This window comes from Triturus cristatus, chromosome 5_2 (genome assembly GCF_964204655.1).
Source record: "Triturus cristatus chromosome 5_2, aTriCri1.1, whole genome shotgun sequence".
Classification (NCBI taxonomy): domain Eukaryota; kingdom Metazoa; phylum Chordata; class Amphibia; order Caudata; family Salamandridae; genus Triturus; species Triturus cristatus.
This window is the reverse complement of record NC_140588.1, coordinates 512,012,423-512,038,039: the sequence shown is the minus strand read 5'-3', so window position 1 is coordinate 512,038,039 and position 25,617 is coordinate 512,012,423. Positions and strand designations below refer to the sequence as shown.

The 25,617-nt window shown below is 43.6% G+C and overlaps 1 protein-coding gene across 1 annotated transcript in view; it reads left to right on the top strand.

The window, feature by feature from the left end:
• The window catches only part of ITGA9 (integrin subunit alpha 9), a 962,089-nt gene that overhangs the window by 58,223 nt on the left and 878,249 nt on the right, over positions 1 to 25,617 (top strand). Inside the window, exons 2-3 of the mRNA XM_085607531.1 lie at positions 5,614 to 5,741; positions 22,057 to 22,163. Coding sequence (XP_085463657.1) covers positions 5,614 to 5,741; positions 22,057 to 22,163 — 235 coding nt within the window. The remainder of the gene's footprint in view (positions 1 to 5,613; positions 5,742 to 22,056; positions 22,164 to 25,617) is intronic.

Sequence of the window (25,617 nt, the reverse complement as noted above, 5' to 3'; positions counted from 1 at the left end):
GGCATCCCAGCGTTCTGCCAGAGTAACAAAACACACTATCAGCGCGACTAAGCGGGGAACAAGTGAGTCTTTAAGAGTTTGCGGAATCGCAAAGTAGACGTTTCAGCACGAAGGGCATACGGAAGAGAATTCCACAGTGCTGCCACGTTAACGGAAAATTTTCTTCCGCCAGTCTTGGCTTTTTTTACTTTCGCCTTTTGAAGAAGATGTTGGTGGTCTGATCGGAGAGCACGAGAGGCCTTGTAGGGTTGAACCAGATTCCGCAAAATCGGAGGCCCTTTTCCCTGGAGAAGTTTATGGGCCATACAAAGTGCCTTGAACTTCACCCTCTCTTTAACTGGGAGCCAGTGAAGCGCCTTCAGCGCCGGTCGAGCTGACTGCCACCTAGGAAGGTCCGTCAGAAGCCTGGCGGCAGCATTTTGCACTTGTAGCAATTTATTAAAAGTTGACTCAGGGGCCCCCAGAAACAACGCATTACTATAATCCAGCCGGGAGATAATAAGGCCCTGAATAAGTAACCTCCTGGAGGCCATCGGGAGGAGGGGTAAGATCTTCCGGGCTGACCGAAGCAGGCCAAAGCACACGCCGGCGGTCTTCTTTGCGTGTGTCTTGAAGGATAAATCCTGCTCAAGCCACACCCCCAAACTCTTGATCTCCTGTTTTGGGGTAGGAGGCATTCCCAGACAGCTGGGCCAGCTACCAAGAGGCAGAGAAGGGGAAGAATTCCCCAGCATCAATAGTTCGGTTTTAGAACCGTTAAGTTTGAGTGCTGAATTACACATCCAGGTAAAAATCCTGGTTAAACATGTATGCAGCACGTCAGGTTGATTCACCGGCTGGGGAAGGCCAACCACCAACTGGGTATCATCAGCATAACTAATGATCCTGATACCCAGTGGGAGTACTACGCTCTCCAGTGGGGCCATATAGATATTAAATAGTGTGGGGCTCAATGATGAGCCCTGTGGCACACCACACTGGAGGGGAGTCGAGGTTGATTTCTCGGGTCCTTCCCAAACCTCAAATGTCCGATCCTCCAGAAAGGACGTGAGCCATTTCAGGGCCAGTCCAGAAATCCCCGCTCCCGACAGTCTCTGGAGTAACACCTGATGGTCTACGGTGTCAAACGCCGCACTAAGGTCCAGGAGGATCACTGCCACCGATCCCCCTGAATCCAAAATGCTCCTGGCACTCTCCACAACTGCCAATAGGGCAGTATCCGTCCCCTGACCCGGGCGGAATCCCGTCTGGGAGTCACCTAGGAGGGAATTGGATTCCAAGAAGCCCGAAAGGCGCCTATTCACCAATTTCTCTGCCATCTTGCTAAGGCCCGGGAGCAAGGAGATGAAATTAGCAAGGTCAGCAGGGTCCAGGCTGGGCTTCTTCAGGAGGGCCTTAACTACCGCTCCTTTCCAACTGGGAGGCACAATTCCTTGGGAAAAGGATAAATTCAAAAGATCCGTCACTGGGCCGCCGATGACAGAGGCTACTTGCTTCAAATATTTCACCGGTACCGGGTCTCTTGGGGACCCACTCTTCAAAGTTATCAAGACCTCAAGAGTCTCGTCCACAGTGACTGGGCCAAAAGAATCCAATCCAACTGTCCTCTCCCTAGTCTGAGGCCCAAGATTACAATCACCAGATGCGTCTTGTACTAACCGAGGGAGGGACACCAAGATGTTCTCTATTTTAGATTTTAAAAACGTAGCTAGTTCTAAACATTTTTCATGCGGGTTATCATGCGTGACCGGAGGTTCAGGGACATACAGAAGTTCACTTATGACCTTAAAAGACTCTTTCGATGACATAGAAGAGAGACTTATTCTCTCCTCGTAGAACTTGCATTTTGCTGCCCTAATGGCAGTTTTATAGGAGTTAAGTAAGGTCCGGTATTCTCTCTGGCTAGCTTCATCCCAGTCCCTCCTCCAAATCCGTTCCTGTCTCTTACAGCCCTTCCTCAAGACTCTCAGCTCTGGCGTATACCAAGGTGCTGAGCCCACCCTCTTACCCCTAGTGAGTAATCTTTTCTTAGGGAGGACAACATCGAGCGAGTTGATCAGCCAGGTGTTTAGATTCGCGTCGGCGACTAACGTGTCACACACGGGAGGGGGACGAGTCGCCTCCAAGTGAGCTGCCCATGTGTCCACTGGGAGCCTAGACCAGGCTCTTGCCACCATATGGGTTCTGGGTGTGGGTGCTGCTGGGACATCAAACTGCCATAGGGCCGGGACCATAAAATGATCTGTCCAGGGCAAGGGCAGCGCAGGCAGAGCTATAAGGTGGTCCGAGTTCGAAAAAAAAAAAAAAATTGGGTCAAGCAAGTGGCCCTTCTCGTGCGTTGCACCTGGATTGATCAAATTAATCTCAAATGCTTTCGAATCACATAGAAAGTCCACTGCCAAAGAGTCCAAGGGGTCATCAAAATGGATGTTAAAATCCCCCAATGCCACAAAGTTAATTGTGGAAGAGGCAAGAAGCGCAACCGTTTCAAAGAAGGAACTGCAAAAGTTGCCCAAAGTCCCTGGTGGATGGTAGATAAGGAGGCCTGCCAAAGAAGCGGTGTGCGAAAGCCGTATAGAAAATTGGCAGCTCTCACAATCGCTTATCCCTCCCTCCTGGACCTTACAGGTTAACGTGTCCCTATACAGAATGGCCACTCCACCTCCCCGCCCTGTTGGTCTATCTAGGTGAGATATGAGGAAACCTGGTGGAAGTGCTCTAACCATATCTGGCCCAGAACTGGACGAAATCCAAGTTTCTGTAAGAAACAAGATGTCCAGTTTATGGTCGAGTATGAGAGTATGAATTTCTATTGCATGACTGGGGAGGGATCGACAATTCAACAAAGCTATTCCCAGCGCACAATAGTCGTTGATTGGTACCCGACCCATATTACATACCCCACAGGGCCGGACCACTTGCCCTCTCTTATGCACGTACCTACATGTAGCATGTTTCGGTGGCCGCCTGAGCATGAGCTCATCCCTCGAGTACCTCAGGTGAGCCGGAGATAACCGTGATGGGGCAGCAGGACCGGCCCTAGGCCCGTCTGGGCCCGGACGGGCACAGACGGGCTGAACTCTGGCGTAACTCCGGCGTCAGTCCGGCGTGACCGCTGCGCGTGACCGCTACGCGCCGACATGACTACCTATAAGCGTGCGAGGCGAAAGAGAAACGGGACTACAGCACGAGAAGGATCACCCACCCCAATATGGCCGCCACGAGTCGGGGGCAAAGGACCCGCCAAGTGCGGTGATATAAACAATTATAATGCGAGTAAGGTGTCAGAGGTGCGTGTATGCAAGGCCAGAATTAAAAACAAGGAATAAGTGACCCAACATAAATCGAAGTAAAAAGTGCAAAACGGGACATTAAAATCACACACTTCCACACACAGGCGCTGCAGGTGTAATGAAACTGCTGGAATAGGGCAGACTGCCGGGATTTACCTACCTATAAGCGTGCGAGGCGAAAGAGAAACGGGACTACAGCACGAGAAGGATCACCCACCCCAATATGGCCGCCACGAGTCGGGGGCAAAGGACCCGCCAAGTGCGGTGATATAAACAATTATAATGCGAGTAAGGTGTCAGAGGTGCGTGTATGCAAGGCCAGAATTAAAAACAAGGAATAAGTGACCCAACATAAATCGAAGTAAAAAGTGCAAAACGGGACATTAAAATCACACACTTCCACACACAGGCGCTGCAGGTGTAAGGGACAGGAAGGGGTATCGAGTGGTCAGGGTGTTTTTAGACTTTAGGGGTGGGTAAGGGAATTGGATGGAAAGGTGTTTTTAGGGTTTAGGGGTGGGTAGGGGTATCGGGTGGTAAGGGTAGTTTTGGGGTGTAGGGATGGGTAAGGGTGTTGGGTGGTATGGGCATTTTTAGGATATATGGGTGGGTAAGTCTATTGGTGGTAAGGCTATTTTTAGGGTTTGAGTGGGTAAGGGCATTGGATGGTAAGGCTTTTTTTTAGAATTTAGTGGTGGGTAAGGAAATGGGGGTAAGAGTGATTTTAGGGGTGAGTAAAAATATTGGGATAAGGGAGTTTTCAAGGTCCAGAGGTGGATAGGAATATTGAGTGCTAAGGGTGATTTAGGTTTTTTTGGTGGTGGTAAGGGGCACAGGGTGGTAAAGGTATTTTAGGGTTTAGGGATGAGTACATGACAAAGGATAGTTTAGGATTCTGGGTGGGTAGGAACGTCGGGTGGTAAGGGTAATTTAAAAAGTGGTGTTTAGGGGTTAATAAATATAAATATATATATATATAAATCCTTTACCTTATAATTAAAAATAAAATATACATATTGTATTTTATTGTAATTCAATTTATATAGCGCATACTACCCCTGACGACACGCCAAACCGCTTTTTCAGAGAGTAGCACGCCACTCTGGAACCCATAACAGATTAGTGGAGAATTAGTTTAGTGAAATATTAAAGTAATTTGAGTGGTGGATATGTTAGTCAATTATTAGGATTCAGAAGGATAGTGGAGGGATAGAAGAGGGAAACATGTTTGCATTTATATAGTCAAAGCAATACGCTTCCAGGTCTAGAGTGCTGCATAAATTATGCAAAAAAGAAGCAGAGAACGCTGAGTAGTTCCCAAGTTTAGCTGGATGGCAGCTCCTGTTCAGAGCACCTTACAACACCAGTGACACTCTGAATCTGCTCACCTCAAATGTCTGTTTCTCTAGCAAAGTTTTTATGTATAGGATTAGCACAGTGCCATCCACACTGAGCTAGAAAGGGACAAATTATTTTGCCATTTCTACAGCAAACTAAGCATAGGATTAGCACAGTGCCATCCATGCTGAGTTGTAAAATGACAGAAGCTTTTTACCACTTCAGGCACAGTATTACAGCTTTGGATTGGTAAAATGCCATCCAGGCCAACCTGGAAGGAATAAAAGCAACCCCTGACACGTGTTTTGCTATCATTATAGCTCTTAAGAGAGGTTGAGCTTTGTCCAGACTAATGAGAGCGCCTAGTATAAGTCAAAACAATGCCCTTTCAGGGTTACAATGCCACTTAAATGCAAAAAAGTTTACTTTTATCCCTGTCTAGCGCAGCCCAGGTGACATTTTGTAAAAAATGCATGGTAAAGGCATGCGTGGCAATTGGCTGCGTTGTAACGTCATACAACCACCTATCTTCAAACATAGTTATTCAATTTGTTTAACAATTTATAATAATTAAATGATTATTAAATTAGTTTCCTGAAGAAGAAATTGGAGAGTAGAGCCTTAGCACAAAATCCAGATAGTCATATTTAATCTCTTACAGTCAAGATACTCTGCAACAATGTTCTATAGTTTAGCCAGTGATATTGCAACTTGTTTATCAAAATGTGTTACCTAGTTACAACGCCTATTTGTTGTTGTGGAAGCTCTGAATTTGGAAAGAGTTTTATAGGACAAATTGTCAGATAGATTCAACAACACAGGATGCCAGAGCTGCTTTTGTCAGCGTGTGTGTGCATATTTGAAATGTTTACAGGTTTAAGATTTTAAAGCTTTTTTTTTTTACGAGAATTTCTGGGTAAATTGTCAAAGTTGTCGCCTTGCTCTTTTTTTTAACAATGTTCTTTCTTTGTGGTTTATTTAGGGTGCTGGTTGGTGCCCCAAAAGCAGAATCCAAAATCAGCTCTTCCATGAAGTCTCCCGGCGTTGTCTTTAAATGTCGAGTCCACACCAACCCTGAAAGAAGGTGCACTGAGCTGGACATGGGAAGAGGTAGGTTTGGTTTAACGAATCACCCTGGTTCCTAGCCTGTCAATAGACAGCACTTCCATTTAGCACATCATTGACAAGCTCTATGAATGAGGAGCACAATCTACTAGTGTTATCAGGGAGACCAAACCTTGAACAGCAACATCAGTGAGACACTGTGATGGCCAATACTATATACAAGATTGACTAACACTGTCACTAAGAAACAACACTACCCACCAAGGTCATTGGAACACATAATTAGCTAACACAGTAATTATAACACAGGGCCCAATTCACAGTTCCTGAACTTGTGGCGGAGGCCGCAGTCATGGTGGGGGGCCCGCACTCATGGCGGGACCTCTGCAAAATGCTGAGGTCCCACCACAAGTGCGGGACCTTCACCATGACTGCGGGTCCCTCACCATGAATGCGGGCCTCTGCCAAGAGTGCGGATGCCTTTGGTGAATCGAGCCCAGAGTTACCCATCACTATCACTGATATACAACACATACCAGAACTCTGAGATAAAACAATGGCAGGCTGCGTAAGTGAATCACAGAGCTGACTAGCACTATATCTGGGAAAGCACTCACCAGCCCTATCACTGAGACACAACTCTGGTAAAAACCATGTAGCTTTGTTACTGACAAAAACATATCATTGAGACACAACACTAGCTCACGCAGTCTCTTGGACACAACATTAGCCAGCACTGTACCAGCAACACAACTTTACTCCCCACTGTCGCTGAGATACATTGGTATCCAGCACTATCACTAAGACACAAGGCCGATGAGATATTAAACATTTAAGAAGCATGTCTATTATATAAATGCTGTTTATCTCTTGATTCTGAATATTAGGTATGTTCATTGATTTGTTTCTGCATGTTTGCATCTCTTACTTTGATGCACGTCTCTGTATGCTTGTTAACCGCACAAACTGTACAATGCAATGTAAGCATCTCAAAGACAAATCAGATTTTGTGGTCAATGTTAATGGTATTTCTTTTGTAAACGCAATTCAATGAATTGATTCTGCTTTATTGATTTTCATGTTCGCTGGTAGTGTCAAGCAATTAAGCGGGAGGGGTGAATCAGCTTGAAGTGACCCAAGAACCTGGAGCTGTAGGTTAGAAGCGATATCCTCATTGGGTAGACTTGTGTGCTCTGTTCCCTTACACATCCACTCTTTGAGCGTCTCATAACCAGTCAGAATGTCTTTGTCAAATAGCTTGGATGACCTTAGCTCATGGTCAAAATAAGGAGACAACTCTAGGTTTTAGGTGTAGCCATTCAAATTTGTGAAGTAATGTTGCATGTTTTTAAATATGTTACGCTCAGCAATTACCTGCATATTTCCAATGCGAAGCACTTCCTATTGCAGAACATGGGTCGGCAGTGTGCGGTATGCAAGCGAATGCCCTCCATGGAGGATGGAAATGAATGATGTGTTCTCCTTTAACAGTCCTGGTCTAAGTGTGTGTGCTTTGCACTGAGAGGGTTTCCCTCACAATAGTGCAACATAGGGGGCGGGTCTTGTGACCTTCAGGCTAAACCCATGTGAAGATGAAGTGTGTTGTGTTTTGTCTCTGCCATGTTGGTCGCTATTGGTCCTCAAGTTTCTGACACTCCACCTAGTCCAAGTTGGCGGTGGTGGTGAAGCCAGTCATAAGGATGCTCTTCTAATGAAACCATGAGTGTGATTAGTAGAGTAGTAGTTTTTTTTTTGATGAATTGGCTTTAGTGTGGATGTTCTCTGACTGAACTGCCATCAGGAGAGTATAGGTGGAATCTGGCTGCTCATTCAAGTCCTGCAATAAGGTTTGATGGCTATGGGAAATTATGATTGATCTCTTTTGGTTCTGCCTGTTGTACTTTTTGAGTAACATGTTGCGGTCTTCCTGGTTCCTCTGTTCCAGCATGGAAGTCTTTTTTTTGCAAATCACGGCCATCCTTCTGGTACACAGGCTCTCTGTTTTGATTATTCAAGCCCCTGGTGTATACTGTATATGTATTTTCTTTGGTCCATCTTTCTAGTGCTTAGCTAGTTCCTGAGTCAAGAGTTGCCTTTAGTTGAATCCACTATCTATTGGTGTCAGGGAGTGCAAGGCCATATGCTTTTGCCTCAATAGGTGTTATAGAATTAGCTGCAGAGCTGAGAATGGTCAAATGGTGTTGTTCGATGTGAAGTGTGTGTTGTATGGTGGGGTAGTGGTACTGTTTGGAATAGTGAGCTGTAACTATGTTGTGAGATGACATATGTTGTGTAGTGAGATGAAGGGTCCTATAAAGGGGGACGTATGGTGTGATGTTGTGGTGCTGGGTGAGGAGCTGTCATTAATGTTGGGGGTATTGGGAGGGGTGTTGTATTGACGAGATATGTGGTATGCAGTGTGATGTTACGTGGTTATGCATGTTGTGTATCATGATGAGTAGCAGACTGCTGTTATTTGATGGTGTTGATACTGGTTGGTTTACTGGAAGCTCAATTCAACCGAAGAAAAGGTAGATCATGTTTGTAACTTTTATGGTGTGCTTAGGAGGCCTATTTAAAGGGGAAGGTTACTTCATGTCCTGTGAGGTACTAGTAAAGTGTGATAAAATATGTTTCTTCTTGCCTAAGTCACTTTATTGTGAGCTGGGGCATTGTATTGTATGTGGTGTATTTTATATGATGAATCAAGGGCACAAATGGTAGTGAAGCCTTGTGTGATATCTAGAGAAAGTGTTGTAATATACTAGTCGTTGTGTGTTATATGTAAATGAGAGATGTGATATGTTGTTATTTGGTGGTGAATGGTGATGTGTTGTGTCAGGCATATGTATATGGGCGGATAGATGCGATGTCATGTAAGATAGTGCAGTGACACGTAAAGTCTTTTGAGGCATTGTAAGATTAGGTGTTGTGTGTTGGCTGCAGTGATGTAGTCTTGTGCGGTGCAAAGAGAGGAAGCAAAAATAGTATAGTGCAGGGGAGACGATGGGGTTTAGGAGTCATGGAGAGGGTGCAGAGGAAAGAGGAGCCGTAAGGCAGAGGGTGGAGTGTTTTATAAAAGAGAAGATTGAGGAGAGAGAAGGGGGAAAAAAGCAGACAGATATGTAAGGAATGGAAGGAGGCATTAGGTCTGGAGAAGAAAACTGGTGGGAGTGAGTAGGAAATGAGAAGAGGTAGCGGGGATAGTGAGAGAGGTATAAGGCAGAGGGATATATATAAGGAGAGGGTGGAAAAGGGAAGAATGGTCAATTGGACAGGGTGTATATAGAAGGAGGGAATGAGAGGGAGTAAGAAAGGGAATGGTGTAGGAGAAAGGTGGATGTTGCCATTTGGGTACAGTGATACCAGCTTCTTCAGATGAGGAGGAGACAGAAGTAGAATGTTTCAAATAGGTGTTTCAATGGGGCTTGGCGTTCTTTGTTTGTCTGTCATCTTTGGGAGGGGGTGGGTATTCTGACCCAAGGCCCTGCTAGGCTCTAATAGGGCCAAATAGCAAAGTTACCACTGAGTGAAACGCTTTACCTCAGCTGGCTTCATTGAAGGAAACCCTGGTGAAATACAGTTGCGGCCGGCATGACTCTCGGGTGGGGAAGTCGCGCGGAGGAGATTTAATTTCATTTTATACAAAATTCTAAACTTACCTTCCCGGGTCCTGCACCGTCTCAGCTCCTGGCTGGGTCCCATGGAACAGGAAGCAGAAGGCCTCCTCCCCTCCCCTAAGCCAATCGCAATGCTGCAATGGCAGCGTTGTGATTGGTGGGGACGGCGCCCAGCTGAGCGCCTATGGGGAGGCCATTTTCTCCATGTAGGCTGCATGCAGCCTACATGGAGAAAAGGGAGATTGCGCATGACTGGTTTGGTCGGCCCAACAGTCAGGGACCGCAGCATTGGGCTAGCCATTCCTCCACTCCCATCCAGCAGACCTGATCCACCCAGATGCCCGCCCGCCTCCAACCAAACCCTTCTGCTTTCTCGCAGTGCGAAAAGCAGAAACATAAAATGGTAGTTTTACCATTTTATGTTTCTGCTTCTCGCACTGCGAGAAAGCAGTGGGGCTCCTTCGCCCCTAATGGAGGAGCCTCCCCTGGTGAAATGACTTACTAAGAGAGCTACCCTTAATTATGAGGTCTGGTCACCCGGTCAGTATGTGTTGTAAGGCCACAAATCAGGTAAAGTAAACTAGCCAAGGTTTGCACTGATATCACCTTGATGGCCAAACCAGATCTTGAGGCACTACATGCGGGCAGATAGGATCATTTATGGATGGGCGAGTGAAGAAGATAGCGCAGATTATCATACTGAAGTAGACGCTATGAGGAGAGGCATGACGCGGGGGCAAAAATCGTATAGTGGGAGGAGCACAGAGGAGAAACAAAATAGCAACTAACAGAGGAGCAACATTGGAGTTCTGCATAGGAGCATATCAAGAGAAGAGGGGAAGAGGGGAAATAACTCAGAGTACCCTGGTTAAGCTCAACATTGGTGCAGTAGAACAGGGAAGCATTCTTGAGCAGGAACAAGAGGAATTAATAAGGAGTTAAAAGGGAGCAGAATAGGAATAATCCACAAAGTGGGGTTTGAGGGAGCCCAACTGGAGAGGACTGGGAGGATATGGATTGAGTATGGAGGGTTAAGTGAAAGAAAGTCGATGGGAAAAAAAGAGTGAAATACTCACTCAGGTACTATACGATTGAGGGATTTAGGGACAAGGGAGTTAGGGGTCACAGTCTGGTGGGTGTGGAGCCCAATCCTACCTTAATGGCTGGGGTAAAGGCTCATATCTGGGTGACATTGGGAAAGGGAGACAATTAGACACTACAACGGAGGATGTATAAAGTTAAACCAAAAGTGAGAGAGGGAATAAACACACAGTGGGAGGGGAAGGGAGGATCAAAAACAACATGGGAGAACACTTGCAAAGAAAAACGGGCGAGGAATTATGTGGGGAGGTGGTGGGGTAGCACAGCGGGAGTGGGGGAGAATGAGGAGGAATAAACGAGGAAGGAGCAAAATAAGTGACTGAACATAGAATTAATGACACAACGGGGCACCAGGAGATCAAAATGTGTGTAGCAAAACATGGGGAGCACAGCAAGGAGTGTGGGAAGGATATAAATCCACACACAGGACAGCAAAGGAGCAAATCTAGGTATGGTACAATGACGGGTGGTGAAGCACACCCTCTGAGGAGCTAGAAGGACGGGAGCATGTATTCAGAGGTGACCAGAGTCAAGGTGCACCACAATGAGGGGGGGGGGATTACTCCGCTGGAGGCATGGAAAGGAAGGGAGCGGAGGGAAAGATGATTGAGGAGGAAATATGTAAAAGAGCTCTCATTTAGTCATAATACTTTTTTTCAGTCACAAAGACCATAAAAGCAGTATAAAACAGGAAAATACATCATACTAAAATCACCATTAGACCCATTAAGTTACAGAATAAAAAACACTCCAGAATATAAAAGTTTATAATACAACAGCATAGCCCTCCTCTAGAACGGCATGTACCACATTTCCACATGCCAACGAACACATACACGCCTACCACATTTCCACATGTCAACGACCACATACACGCCTACCACATTTCCACATGTCAACGAACACATACACGCCTACCACATTTCCACATGTCAACGAACACATACACGCCTACCACATTTCCACATGTCAACGGGATAAGATAAATAGCAAGTGCCACAACAGACAAAGCAAGTTAAAAAATCCTCTGTAACTAAAGATAATATTCACTTTACACATGATATAAATCCACGATGACAATATATAACAAAACATCACTGGATTTACATGGGACACATAATAGGATAAAAACAATTCTACAACAGTTCAAGGAACAACACAGGCTGCTAGGAGACAATCATCGGGGTTGCATCTGTATCTCCCACCTCTGAGTGAGAGCCTGCTGCTAGTTGGTTTGATGCCACAGAACACGGAAACAAACATAAACTATAGCTGGAGGCCCAAGCGTTTCCTGGTCACTCCCACTGCAAGTAAAAATCTACTCAGGCAAAAGATCATTACCCTGCTCGTATCTGAACTGAGAATTCAGAGAGCAGGGAATAATGCAGGAAGCCTATATTCCGAAAGTCGGGTTTCAACCATTTTGCTGTAGCACGTAGATACTGCGGGAAGCTAAACAAAGTGTTCAATGGTTTCCACCTGGTCCAAACGTAAAATAATTTTTTTTGGTCAGGGCTCGCCTTTTTAAAAAATAAAAATTGTCTTTATTGAAATTTTTGATACAGAATAAAATTGTATCTAGTATTGCACAGTAAAGATTAATCATATCTTCCTATTGCAAGGGCCGGGGCCCGTTCAAAACATCTACCACATCATATACAATCTCTGAAGGACAACAGAATGCAATGTACATAATAACTATTCATTCACACATCTAATTTTGGAGAGGCAGCCCTATGGGGAATGGGTGGGGGTTTAGGGGCATTCGTTCATGTCCTGGTCTAGGGTGTGGATATATACACAGAAGGGTGACCAAATATCCTTGGGACAGGATGTGAGGGGTTTAAGTTAGCATAGTCTTCCCCCATACTCTCACATCTACTCATGCTCTCCAGCCATTCTGTAGTTGTGGGCGATCTAGTCCCACCCCATCTGAGAGATATCTCCCTTTTGCCGAGTAGCAATGCCATAGAAACCAGTCGGCGGATCATCTGGGGTACTTCGAGAGTGTAGCCTAACAAGGTGACCACTGAGTTGGGGGTCATGTTATAGTCCGTCATTTCAGAGATATACACATATATATTTACCCAATAACTGGCAATCACCGGGCATGTCCAAGTTAAATGGGCAAAGTCTGCTCCGGGAGCTTGGCATTTCAAACATTTGTCAGATCTGGGGCGATCAAACTTAGCAATATCCGTTGGGGAGAGATAACACCTATGTAAATATTTGAAGTGTATCAATTTGTGTCTGTGATTGATGGAAATACGCTTTATTTGTGCTCAGCAATAACTCCACATTTGGTCTGTGAGCGGGGCTCCTAGTTCCTTCTACCAGACCTCCCGCACCCGAGTGGTTGTATCCGGCCTCATGGCCATACAGGCGTGGTATAGCTTTGATGTCATATACCCGCCATCTGATGCTTTTATTACCAAGGACAACGGTGGAAAATCTTCTGGCGGGGGTTGGTATGTGGATATAAGAGATCTGAGGGAGCTCTGGAGTCTCTTACGGACAGAGAGATCCATGTAGGAGGTGTTTCGTACCTGTGTGCTATCCATCTGCTGCATAACGTGGCCATTGGGAAATAATTCGCCAAGGGTAGCCAATGAGTGTCTGACAAGCGTCCGTTTAACTAATACTTTCCTTAAAGGTGGGATCCAAGGGTTATCTGGTAAAGGGATGGCGTCTGAGTAGAGGGGGCTGCCCATTAAAATGCGTCGCATCCTGCACCAGGCCCAGCAGGTCGTGGAGACTGTCTGTATGTCTTTGGTTTTTAGTGGTATGCCCTGAGGTAGTATCTGCAAGTGGAATAGTCCATCCAGCTGAGCACGCTCTGGATGCAGGTATGAAATGCCCTCTTCTGGGTTACACCAATGATATGTGTAATGGCACTGGGCCGCGAGGTGATAGAGGAAAAAATCTGGTACCCCCAGGCCTCCGCACTCGTAGGGGAGAGTCAACATTTCCCAGGGCACCTGTGGGCGGCCTCCTGCCCATATTAATCGTAGGAGTACGACACAAAGGTTACGAAAGAAGGACTGTGGCAGGGGAATGGGGATATTGGTGAATAAATATAAGAAACATGGCAGCACCACCATTTTAATAATGGCCACTCGTCCCACCAGTGAAAGAGTCAGCTCTATCTATCTGTCCACCTGTGCATTCAGGGCCTCCACTGCAGGCCCATAGTTACTCTGGAGGACCTGATCCCAATTCCTGTGCAGTTGGATACCCAGGTATTTAGAACCATCGGCAGCCCAACCAAGAGGGTACTACATCGACAGTGATTGGCAATATCTGTGAGTGGGAAGAGTTCCGATTTAGTACAGTTAATGCGGAGCCCTGAGAGTCGGCCAAATCTGGCTATCTCCTGCATGAGCGGAGGTAGGTTATCTCTTGGGTGCCTGAATGAACAGTAGAATTTCGTCTGCATATAGTGATAATAGCAATGGACCATGTGTAAGGTGTAGCCCATGATGAATGTGTTTGTCCTGTAGTGCCCTCACCAGTGGGTCCAATGCTATTATAACAAGGAGAGGAGAGAGTGGGCAGCCCTGCCTGGTGCCGCGGAACACAGAGGTCGCGTTCGGGAGCACGCCGTAGGGCATGCCTTCTTCGATTTTCAAGTATAGCTGTTCAGTGCCAGGGTGCCAAACCTAAACTTAAGAAAGAGTGTTTCGGCCCAGTGTGAAGTAACCTCATCAGGGTATATTCGAAGAGGGTTTTTTAATGAGAAACCTGCTGGTGAGGCTATTACTATTATTCTCTTTTTATATACCCCCCATAATGATTTCTTTAAAATTAATTTTGATGATAAGATAATAATGGAAGTATTGATCCACATAGCTTCCAGGTCCAGGATATAGAGTCATTTTTAATGTGGGACAGCCATGTAATAATCTGGTTCCTATCCAGCCAAACAAGTTCCCGGAGGCCTTTGTAGGGTTCCAATTCCAGAGTTCACCATATCCTAACCCAGTAGACAAAACGGTCTCAAAGCTGCCAGGTCACCAATCCGATTTAAGGTTAAATCAAAGTATACTGGGATAAGTGGTCTAGACTGAGGTAAACAAAGTAACGATCTTATAAATTGTTTTTCTCTGGCTATACGGGAATCTAGAGAAGCCATACTCTAAACCTCATCCCTATACAGTGTAGTGGACTGGGTAGAAACCTTGTACACTTTTATGGCTGGAGAAACTGCCCTCTGGGAGGTGGTCCTATGTATTCTTCCTATAGCAGCCGATTTATGCAAAGTAAAAGAGGTCCTCAGGTAAAGAAAGGGTATTCCGATGTATAGGTATCTTATAATGGAAATTGTAGTGCTGTTTGCTCGTTAGCTCCTGTGTTGATAATTTTATGTAGAGATAGACTGCTTCAAAAGTATATGACATTTAGAAATTGAAATTTTACAAAATAATCGGTAGATCTAGTAGAACTGGCTACAAAAAAACAAGGGGGCCCGATTCCAAAGAAACTTTTTGAAATTCTAAAATCTACACATGGAAGGACTCCTCCTCTGATTTGGATAAATCTCTGGCTTTTGGGGTGTTTAAAAATAGGTCCCAGTTGTATGCATGATATTTTTTGCAAATAATGAATTTCCATGCAGGATCTTCCTCTGGGAAAGTGAACTTTTTCTCTAGCTCACTTCTGTGTATTTTTTATTTTCCAGGGCCGCACCTTCCAAGGCACCCCTGGGAAAGTTAACTTTCTCCCCAGCTCACTTCTGTATATTTTTGTATCTTAACCTTAAACGTAAAATTCAATATAGTTAGCCAACATAGTCCTTTAATTAGTAAACAATGGGCCATAAAATTCAAAGTTTTTCCAAACAGGGGCCCCGAAAATATTTCTTGCCCGGGGCCCTCAGTATCCTTAAGATGTCAGTGGGAACTTGTGATGCTCGGCATTTTGGGGGGCGAGGCTCTGGCCAGAACTAGTAATTCTGTCTCTGGCATCTCCCATGAACTCTGAACAACTTGTAATGAGGCCCTAGGCTTGGCAGTTCGGGCTGGACTGTTCCCATGAGGCACAGGGTCAGACTGATTTGCATATGGCCATGTCTGAACTGGTGTGGTGGAGTGAGCTAAAGAATGATAATGGATTAAACCCAGGTCAGTTGACTGGGGGTGAGTGTTTGATTTGCTCAAACGCTCCGTCCATCATCCCCTTTGGTATCGCTAAGTGTAGTCAGCAGGGAAGACAATCAGTAGGAGTAAGAATGCCAGTAATGATCAGTAGCTCTCACAACTTTCTTCTTTTTCTTGTCCTCTTGAAAAATATTTTTGAGGTGCAGACACCTCCTTTTGCACAGTTCAATGAAATATGGGAGTGTTTGTGTGTTTTCCCACCACATTAACACATTTAAGCGTGCATAAACTTGTGTCAAAACATTGTAAAGGTTTTTGAGTACCACAAGTCTATGACTCTGCAGATTTCAATAGCTGCCAACTGTATTTCCCCTGGAAATTCCCTCGTTCCCACCCCTGACCCAAGTTTTCACCAGGGCCGCATTGTAGACCAAAATGTGGCCTACCAATTATTATTTTTATATCAACCCCACAATGGCAGACTAGAATGGGGCTTTCATGTTTGGTTCAAGACAGCCCATCCAACTCTGAAAACAGCCTCTTAGAAAGCAACCCCCTGGGAAAATGCCATAATTGCAGAATTGCTAGTCTTGAACTGATATTTGTGTGCAGAATCCTACATTTGTCCAAAGAGTATGTGAAGTTTGCAGAAAAAAATCAGAATGTGCACAGCATGCTCAACTGTGCAGAAACTCACTTTGTGGGTCGTGCCAAAGGACAGTAGAGTTCTGCACGGTTTGATTACCGTGTTTTATAATAGCAGACTTCAAACTAATTAAAATAAAGCAACACGTGCACATATCGCTGGTTTTGAATTTGGTGGCATCTAGACATCGTGGAAAGTTCATTTACTTGGAAAAATTCGTTTACTAGGAAAAAGCCACCGATCATGTGAATTGATCTTAAAGCACAATGGTTTACGTTTTTGGGTATGGTGTCGCCGAATCTTGCATTTTTTGAGCCAAGTATGAACACAAAGGAGCTTATTTACAAGCCCCTTGCGCTGCCGGTGCTTCACTTTTAATATGGGAAAAAGTGACCTATCGACAGTGCAAGGGGCTTGTAAATAAGCCCCAAAATGCCTTGCCTTATGGAACAGTACATCTCTCAAGCAGACAAAAAGCAAGCAGATTTCTACGGGTAAACATTCATTTTGATATTTTAGTCTTATCTAACATGCATCAATACTTATATCCTTGTGCAAAAGAATCTTCTAACTAGCGGCCATTTTTGCCCAAAATTTTCATTTTTTTCCATTCATTAGTTTAAAAGTGTGAGCAGATTATTGAAACGCACATACATACCTATTATGAGGGTGTTGGTTTTCTCCGGGGCATTTCCTCCCAGCACCAAAGTTACTGATACTGGGGGCCTCCTTAGTTCCGGGGAAGTGGAACTAGCGGCATTTATCAGATTTTGAGGAATAAAGTGCAGGAATCAGTGTTTATGCACCAGCTTCTGAGTTTCTCAGATCTAGTCTCCATGATAGATAGAAGCGTATGCCAAAACCTGTGGCTCAGTGGCCTAATGCAGGAGAGTTCATTTGACCTCATAGTCATAGGTTCAAATCCCTGAGGCTCTACTCAGTCTTTCATCCTCCTGAGGTCCATAAAATGTGTATCATTGAGTTCGGTAACAATAAACACATGTTATTCAACGCCAAGATACCTTTCTGGATGAAAATGCGTCCTATAAAAATGCATATGTTTGACATGGATTTTCCCTCACCTACTCATACCTCTAGGCGCTGGCGCTTTAACAATTCGCTCCTCCTAGACTCACAGTTCACTGAACAATTTAAGCTCTTTGCAGTGGATTTCTTCACAAATAATCTTCATTCTACTTTTCAATTTCATTTTATCTGGGATGCTTTTAAGGCTACTGCCAGAGGCTTTATTATTGACTTTGTATCCTGCAAAAAGAAAAAAAGCTCTATCAAAGTCAGCTCAAATTCTTAAACAAATTAAAGACCTGGAGCATCTTTACTTCACCACAAGTTCTTCAGAAACACTTTCCTCTCTCATTAAAGCTAAAATGCAATATAACAAACACTCCTGGGACTCTGCATGTAATAACCTCATTAATTTCCATGCCAAGTTGTACGGGGGCCGCAATAAAGCTGGCAAATCTCTCGCTGATTATCTCAAAATTAAAAAACAAAAATCCAAAATAATAACCATTGTTGATTCACATGGGAATCATCAGTACACCGATGATAAAATCCTTGACTGTTTTGTCCAATATTACTCTTCACTTTATACTCTCGAATCCGTTCCTTCTCGGAATCAAATTGACTCTTTTTCTCAGTCTCTTCCCAGGCCCTCTGATAGTTTTACTGATCTTTCTTCCCTCGATGTCCCCCTCTCAGAAAAAGAAATACTCAACGCTATTACTCTTCTCCCCAAAGATAAATCACCTGGCCCAGATGGGTTTACGGTCCGTTTTTATTTGTACTTTAAGGATATCCTTTTGCCACATTTACTTTCTTTGATTACCTATTTTCTTGCCCAAGGGGAATCCAAAGGTTCCTTTACACAGGCAATGTTATGTTTGATCCCTAAAAAAGATAAAGATCCCTCCCTTTGTAAAAATTATCGACCTATTTCTTTAATTAATACTGACTGTAAAATTTATGCTAAAATTCTGGCCTCTTGTATTAATATAATTATTCCTAACCTTACCAACATTTATCAATCTGGGTTTGTCAAGGCAGGTCCATTACTGACAATTCGAGAACTTTCCTCAACATCATTCACCTTGCCTCAAAGATGGACTCCCCAGTCGCCGCTATTACACTGGACGCTGAGAAAGCATTCAATAGAGTTTGCTGGGATTTCATGTTTGGTGCATTGAGGTGGCACGGCTTTAGCCCTACTATTATTCGATATATTCAATTATTATGCTCTGCTCCCTCTACTTCTATCTGGGTTAATGGTTCTCAATCTCATTAATTCTCTCTGCAGAGAGGCACCAGACAGGGTTGTCCTCTCTCCCCTCTTCTTTTCATTCTTGCGTTAGAACCCTTTTTAGAAAAAATACGACGCTCACCATCATATACTGGCTTCACATTTCAGAACATTGATATTAAGTTTACTGCTTACGCAGATGATATTTTACTTTATATCTCTAATCCGACCACTTCTTTACCTTCACTCTTTTCATTGTTGCATGAATACTCTCTGGTTTCTGGCTATAAACTTAATATAGACAAGTCTGATGTTTTACCCCTTAACAAATTTTGCCTTCCTTACATGTTTCAAGGCTCTGGCTTTGAGTGGAACTCTGGTAATATTAAATGCCTTGGTATTCTCTACGCTAACACTATTAGAGAAACCATCAAGCTTAATCAGAAAGATATTGTTAAAAAGCTCTCTTCCCTTATAGACAACTGGTCTCCCCTTTTCTTGTCCTGGTGGGGGAGGCTAGCCACTATCAAAATGATGCTTCTTCCCATTGTAAATTTGTATCTTTCTATGCTTCCAATTTCCCTACCACTCTATTTTTTTAAAACAATAAATTGTATCTTTACCTCATTCTTATGGAATAATCGCAAAGCTAGGATCTCTATTTCCCGTCTTCAATAACCCAAAGATTCAGGTGGAGTAAATTTTCCCAACCTCACTCGCTTTCATTCTGCCTTTACTTTAAAACAAATTTGGCCCTTTCTATCTGATTCATCTGATCCTCCTCTGACAGCCTGGAGCTCCATAGAACTTGCGCAACTTTCACCTTTTTCCTTCAATACGGCTACTCGCTTATCTCAGCCTCCGCAGCGTTTTCTTACCCCTATCTTTAAGCATTCCAGAGCACTTGCTCTCTCAGTGTTTCGCTCCTCTCTTTCGCAGTCAGAGTTTCTTTCCTCAACTCCAATTTGGTATAACAAATCCTTAAAGATAAATAACAGAGCACTTTTTTGGAAGGAATGGATTGATAAAGGTATTATTACCTTTAATCATTTACTTGCTAATAACTCCTTACAAGACTACTCTGACATTCGTGCCTCCTTTCACCTGTCCAACGCATACTCTTCTCAATATCCCTTGCTTAAAAATTCCTTAACCTTCATTATCTCTCAAATCGCCTGTCTTCCCCCTACTGACACAACCCCTTCCCCACCACTACCAGATTTCTCTATTCCTCTCAGAGCTGCAGCTATCTATAAACTACTTTCCTGCCCCATTGCTGAAAGAACCAAATCTAAACTTGAACTTTCCTGGGAAAAGTATGTAGCTCAAGAGTTTCCCCTTCAGGTTTGGAATTCCTTATGTTCTAAGATACACGCTGTTTCCCGCTCTGCTAGCACTACACAGACTTTGTATGTTTTTTTACAATAGTCTTTTTTTCACACCGTCAGACTTGCATAATTTTAAACTGTCTGAAACAAAAAATGTTGGTCTTGCTCTCATACCAATAGTGATTTTTTTCATATGTTCTTTCACTGCCCGTTAGTTAAATCTCTTTGGTCTCATATTTGGTTAAAATTGAATGAAATATTAGCTACTGACCACTCCTTTGAGATTGTCCATATCTTTCTGGGTGGTGCTTCACCTATATGGAATGTTCATTGTAATGCACACAAATTAATAGATTTATATATAGCCATTTCTTTACAGATAATTACTACGAATTGGAAAGACACTTCAAAGATTTCACACAACGCCTGGTCGAATTTATTGTGTCATCATCATAGGCTTGATCGTGCTTTTGCTACCATTGTACCTCTTTTGATCAAAAAAGATTTGTTATGGTTGCCTTTAACCAATTTTGTTTCTCAAATTGCCCCTTGATTATCTTGTTTTTGTATCCTTTTTTACTTATAGTCGCTACTTAGCTTTTCTCATATATATACCTGCTTACTTATGTTATTTATAAGATATTTTACCCTATATATTGAATACTTTTTCCCCTCCCTTCCTTCCCCTCTCTTCCCTTGTCTTCCTTTTGCCTCCCCATGCATATTAAACATAATACCTTACAAAAAAGCTTTTTCCCTAAGTATATCCCCTGGTTTCGTTAGGCATTCATTAAACCTTGTAAGAATTCAATTGTTTTTATTGTTTTATCTCATTGCCTAATGATTCTATTTTGTACTGGTGTTTTACTTGGTTTATTATATTCAATAAAGCTTTCTAAACTAAAAAAAAAATGCATATGTTATGGTGTATACCATTCTTGAAATTATTTTTTATTACAAATATTATAGTCTGTTTCATTAGTACGCTGTTTCACAAAACAATATATGTAAGATATATTTGTGCAACATGTATTCTTTGTATAAAGCGGCCATTCGAATGGCTGTGTGAAGCTTCCAATTACTGGAAATGCTTTCTGAGGAGAAACCTCCAGTTTTCCTGCTTGAGTGAAGGACTGAGTTCTACGTGTGACAGCTGTAGCACGACCATAGCTGTGCTACTGCACACCTGCACTGGATCCCAGGCATGGTGGGTTATTGTGTTGGTCTCTAGTGCTGCTGATTGATCAAGTCAAAGAAACTGCAATATAGGGATCTCTGACAGAATATCGGTAACTAACAGTGGCAGCCAGCATTGGCTCATGGATGGGGGGGGGGCGGCAGGTGCGGGGGCACAATGTAAATGTAAAAAAATTCAAATGAAAGCTTACCTTGCCGCCGGGTCCTGCGTCTTTGCTCCGGCTCTCCGCCGTCGGACTCCAGGAAGCACAGCCAGGCTCCCCTGACCAATCACAACGCTGCAATGCAGCGTTGTGATTGGTCTGAGCGTCGTGGTTCGACGCTCAGCCAGGGAATGGGGGCCTGGGCATGTTCCCCACACAGGCTGTAATGCAGCCTGGGTGGAGAACAGGGAAAGTGTGCATGACTGTTTGGCTGGTCCCAGAAGGTCGGCGGAACAGTCATGTATACTTATGTGTGAGCAAACCACTCCTCCCCTGCTCTACTCCGAGAGCAGAGCAGCCCCGCCTGCCTGCCCGCAAAACAGCACAGAAACATAAACTGATAATAACGACGGTTATTATCATTTCATGATTTCTATATTTGCACTTCTTAAGTAGGGTGAGGCGATGCCCCGTCGCCATAGCAGAGGAGCCGTCACTGGTAACTAAAATATCTTGTGATCAGAATATCGTGTCAAAAATATCGGGAAGGTAAGTGAAAACAGGTAAGTATAATTATACTATTCTTAACACCACATCTATGTACCTTGTCAATATATATTGTCAAGATACATATATCTGGAGTTATATATAGTAAAACTCTGCTTACCCATAGACACTTACTTCAAGATATTTTTATCCTTGATATTCTTGACACGATATTTTGTCCACACAATATTTTGTTCAAACACCCAATATAGCAAGTATGTTGAGCAAGCAGGCAGTTCTGAATGGAATTTGCCAAACCTAGCAACATATGCTATGGTGATAAAGTGGACTCTACAAATACTCTGGATATATCTGCATTGGTTGAGGGTGATGTGTTTTACAAAGTAATGTTATGAAGGTATGTTGACCTGGTGGGCAGGCGCAGTGCAACCGTCCTGTTAATTTCCTACTATTGACCTGCAGGTAATGATCGAGGCACAACCTGCGGGAAGACCTGCAAGGAAGACAGAGACGAGGAGTGGATGGGTGTCAGTCTTGCCCGACAGCCCAAGGTTGATGGCAGTGTGCTGGTAAGACTTAGTTCTCCTCATTCGCATTCAGCATTCATCTTTCCGCTAAAGTTTTTGTTTGACAAGTCAGAGTTAATGGCTATTCAAGCGTCTGCCAAAGTGCTCCATTTGATGCTAATTCCAGCTTCTATTGAATGCCAAAGACTTCATTTAGAGCTAGCTAAGGAATGAAAGCACGAAAATGTACCACACTTGGATATATAATTGGCATCTAATTTCGTGCATCTTGTTTATTGGCGCGGAGCGTTGCATATGACGTTGCCCTCACACTTACTTACCGCCTGTCCTTCCCTACCAAGAACAACCAGGCGTAACTTCTGGTGGGCGTTATTAAATGTCCTTGTGCAGTAACATGATTTGTCTGTGGCCGGTGTTACACTGTATTGTTCTCCGCTCAGGGTGTGGATGGAGATGAAATAATGCTTTGGCACTGTGTAGAGTGTCCTTCCCAGGTAGGCCCTGGTCCAAAGCTGACTCAGCTCAGCAAGGCTCGAAAGTCAGCAAAAGTCATCCTGCTCCAGCTGCTTGCTTGGTGGTTGAAAAATGTGTGAGGGAGCTCAACTGCAAGAGGGCGCAATGCCCTTCGCTGGCACTTTTCACAGCATGTGATTGAACAAATCTTTTGCAACTAGCGCAAAACACACAGAGGCAATGTAAGCCAGTTTGCAATGTCCAAAAAGTACTTCAGCTAGTCTTTTGCCATGTTCCTTAAGATACCGGTGTGCAAACCGTGCTTCACATGTTTGTGATTATTGCTGCCTTTGCAAACGTGGAACGGTTGGTCCTGCATACGGTATGCAGTAACTCACTGAGTAAGAGTTGACACAATGGACCTCTAGCTTTGGATTGTTAGTTTGTCCCTTTATGGATCACAGAGTGAATTAGTGGGTGGATTGACGTAGTAAAAGCAGGAATAGAGGTTTTCATGGAGGCTTCAGCCCTGCTCTGAAAGCTGTTGTCAAAATCCGGCTTATAGTTATTATTGATTATTATGATTATTAATGGTGAGCATTTTGGCAGCTGTTCTAAAAAATGACTATCTGTACATTGGTTGTTGTGTACAACAGAAGGCTGGTTGAAATGTGATCCAATGCTGAGATACCACTTTCTGGTATTTTCAGTACAACATCGGCCTATACTAGATACGCACTGTGAAACGAGCCTCACCGTTTTCAGAAGTCATATATGCATCCTTGAATGGCATTGTTATTTTAAAATATTTTCTATCCACCAGTGATTTTTTCCAACCATCATTGAAATGAAGCACCTTACAAGTAATCAAGACTACCTGATGAAGGGAATAATAAAATAGGTGTTAGCACTTTCCAAACCTATATACTCACGATACTCAATTATTTGTAGTTGCAAAGGGATCCAAGTACAAACAGTGCCTCTGTTTGCAATTAACTGATGAACACCTGCATTCTGTTGAAGCTGACAAGTGATTTCTGGGCTCCTGTGCAATTTGTTAAAAGAACATGAATGGTATTTGTCATCTTGCCTCTTTTGCCCTATTGCTCTTTTTGCATTTGTCACCCTGAGTGGGGTGGGTATGCCCAGACGTGTGTTCCCTACTCACCATGCCACTGGAGTCAAGCTATCCTGGCTGATGAGGGGTGATACCTCAAAACCATTCCGAGGAGGCTTGTTTCTGGTCTAGGGAGAACCTGGCCTGGCAGTTCGGACTGAACTGTTCCCATGAGGAGCTAGGAGCAGGGTCAAGGCTAATTTGCATATGACTGGGTCCAAACTGGAATGGCATGGTTGAGCAAAGAAAAAGATGGATTTAGGACTGGGGGTGAATGTTTGACATTGTTCAGCATTCCGTCCATCAATTGTTCTTTTTGTCCTACCACAATGACATTAGATTTCAGACTCTAAAAATAGGTGCAAACAAAGCATTGCAATCAACTGCCATAGTACAACACAGGAGTAAACATGTTTATGGAGTTTTTCTTTTGAACTAATTGAGCTTCCAGAGGAGTATAGCAAGGTGTTAAGAGTTTGGATCAGTTAAGAGGTGATACATTATAAGCACACGCGGGTACCATAAAAACCTTAGGCAATCAACAAACATAACCTTAAGATATAGAACTTTTCCATGATTCCAACAAACTGAAAGTCCATGTCTCAGCTTCAGGAAAACTGCAGCAATATTGCTAATTGGGGTGATGTTATTGTGTAGTAACAGACTACACTTTTGCCATGGAAGGCTTCTTAGCGCTACACACGGTTAGCTAGTCCCTTCAGGATAGAAAAAGGGGTAAGACAAGGGTGTGTATTGGCCCCCTTTCTTTTTACCCTTTATACGAATAAACTTGAGGAGGAACTGGGTGCTTGTAAATTAGACTCCCCAAAGTACGGCAACAAGTCAATTGTATCGCTTCTGTACGAGGACGACGCGGTACTAATGGCGAGAACAAAGGTCGGAGCAAAGAAAGACCTTACAAAATATCTTGAATTTATGGAAGAAAGGGGACTTATGATAAATGCTAAAAAATCATATGTGATGCAGTGTGGTAAGGCTCGTCCAAGCTGTAAAAATCTTAGAGCGTTGGGGCTTGTAATAGAGCATACCAAAACTTTTCCATACCTCGGGGTTATAATTGAGGGTTCCGGCTCCTGGGGGCCTGAGGTCAAGAATAGGACCCTATCCTTTAAACGCACCATAGGAGCATTAAAGAACTTCGCCGCTAAGCTTGGCAAAAGACCCCCTGAGATCATGCTAAAGATTTATAAAACTAAATGCAGAAGTGTTGCGTTATATGGGGCAGGGATCTGGGGGTACCAGGATACATCGGCAATACAAGTTGAAGAAAATAATATTTTCAGATACTTATTAGCTCTACCGAAGGGGTATGGATTATATATGCCATCAGGAATTGGGGATGGATTATATATCCGACCTGATTAAACTGCAACCTGTCCTACTCTGGCGCAGAGTATGGGTCTCAGTGGCCCTTGGTTTAAATCCGGAAATAATAAAAGATGTCATGGGTCTAGATAACGCCAAGAGTATACCCTGGCTTGAGTATATCAGGAAAATATTTACTGATATCCAAAGGCCGGAGTTTTTCAGCATCCCAGCTTCAATTTTGAATATTTCAAAACCAGAATTAAAGAGGTTATGTATGGCCCATTTTTAACTTCTCAGGTGTGTAGGAGAAATAACAAAGAAAACAGTGAGTGAACATCAATTGTCACTGACCACCTACACAATCCAGCCAAATCTAACCATGTGTAATCTGGGCTTCGACCGATTCATTTTGACAAGATTTAGGTTTAACCTATTTCATCGGTTAATTACATATCCAACCAAAAATGACTGGTCTAGAGCCCTGGCTCCTTGCCCTTGTGATAGTATTTCTGCACAATCCACCTTCCATGTAGTATTGTTCTGTAAATTATATGGGAGTGAGCGTAATAGGTGGATCAAACAGTACTTGATGCAAGG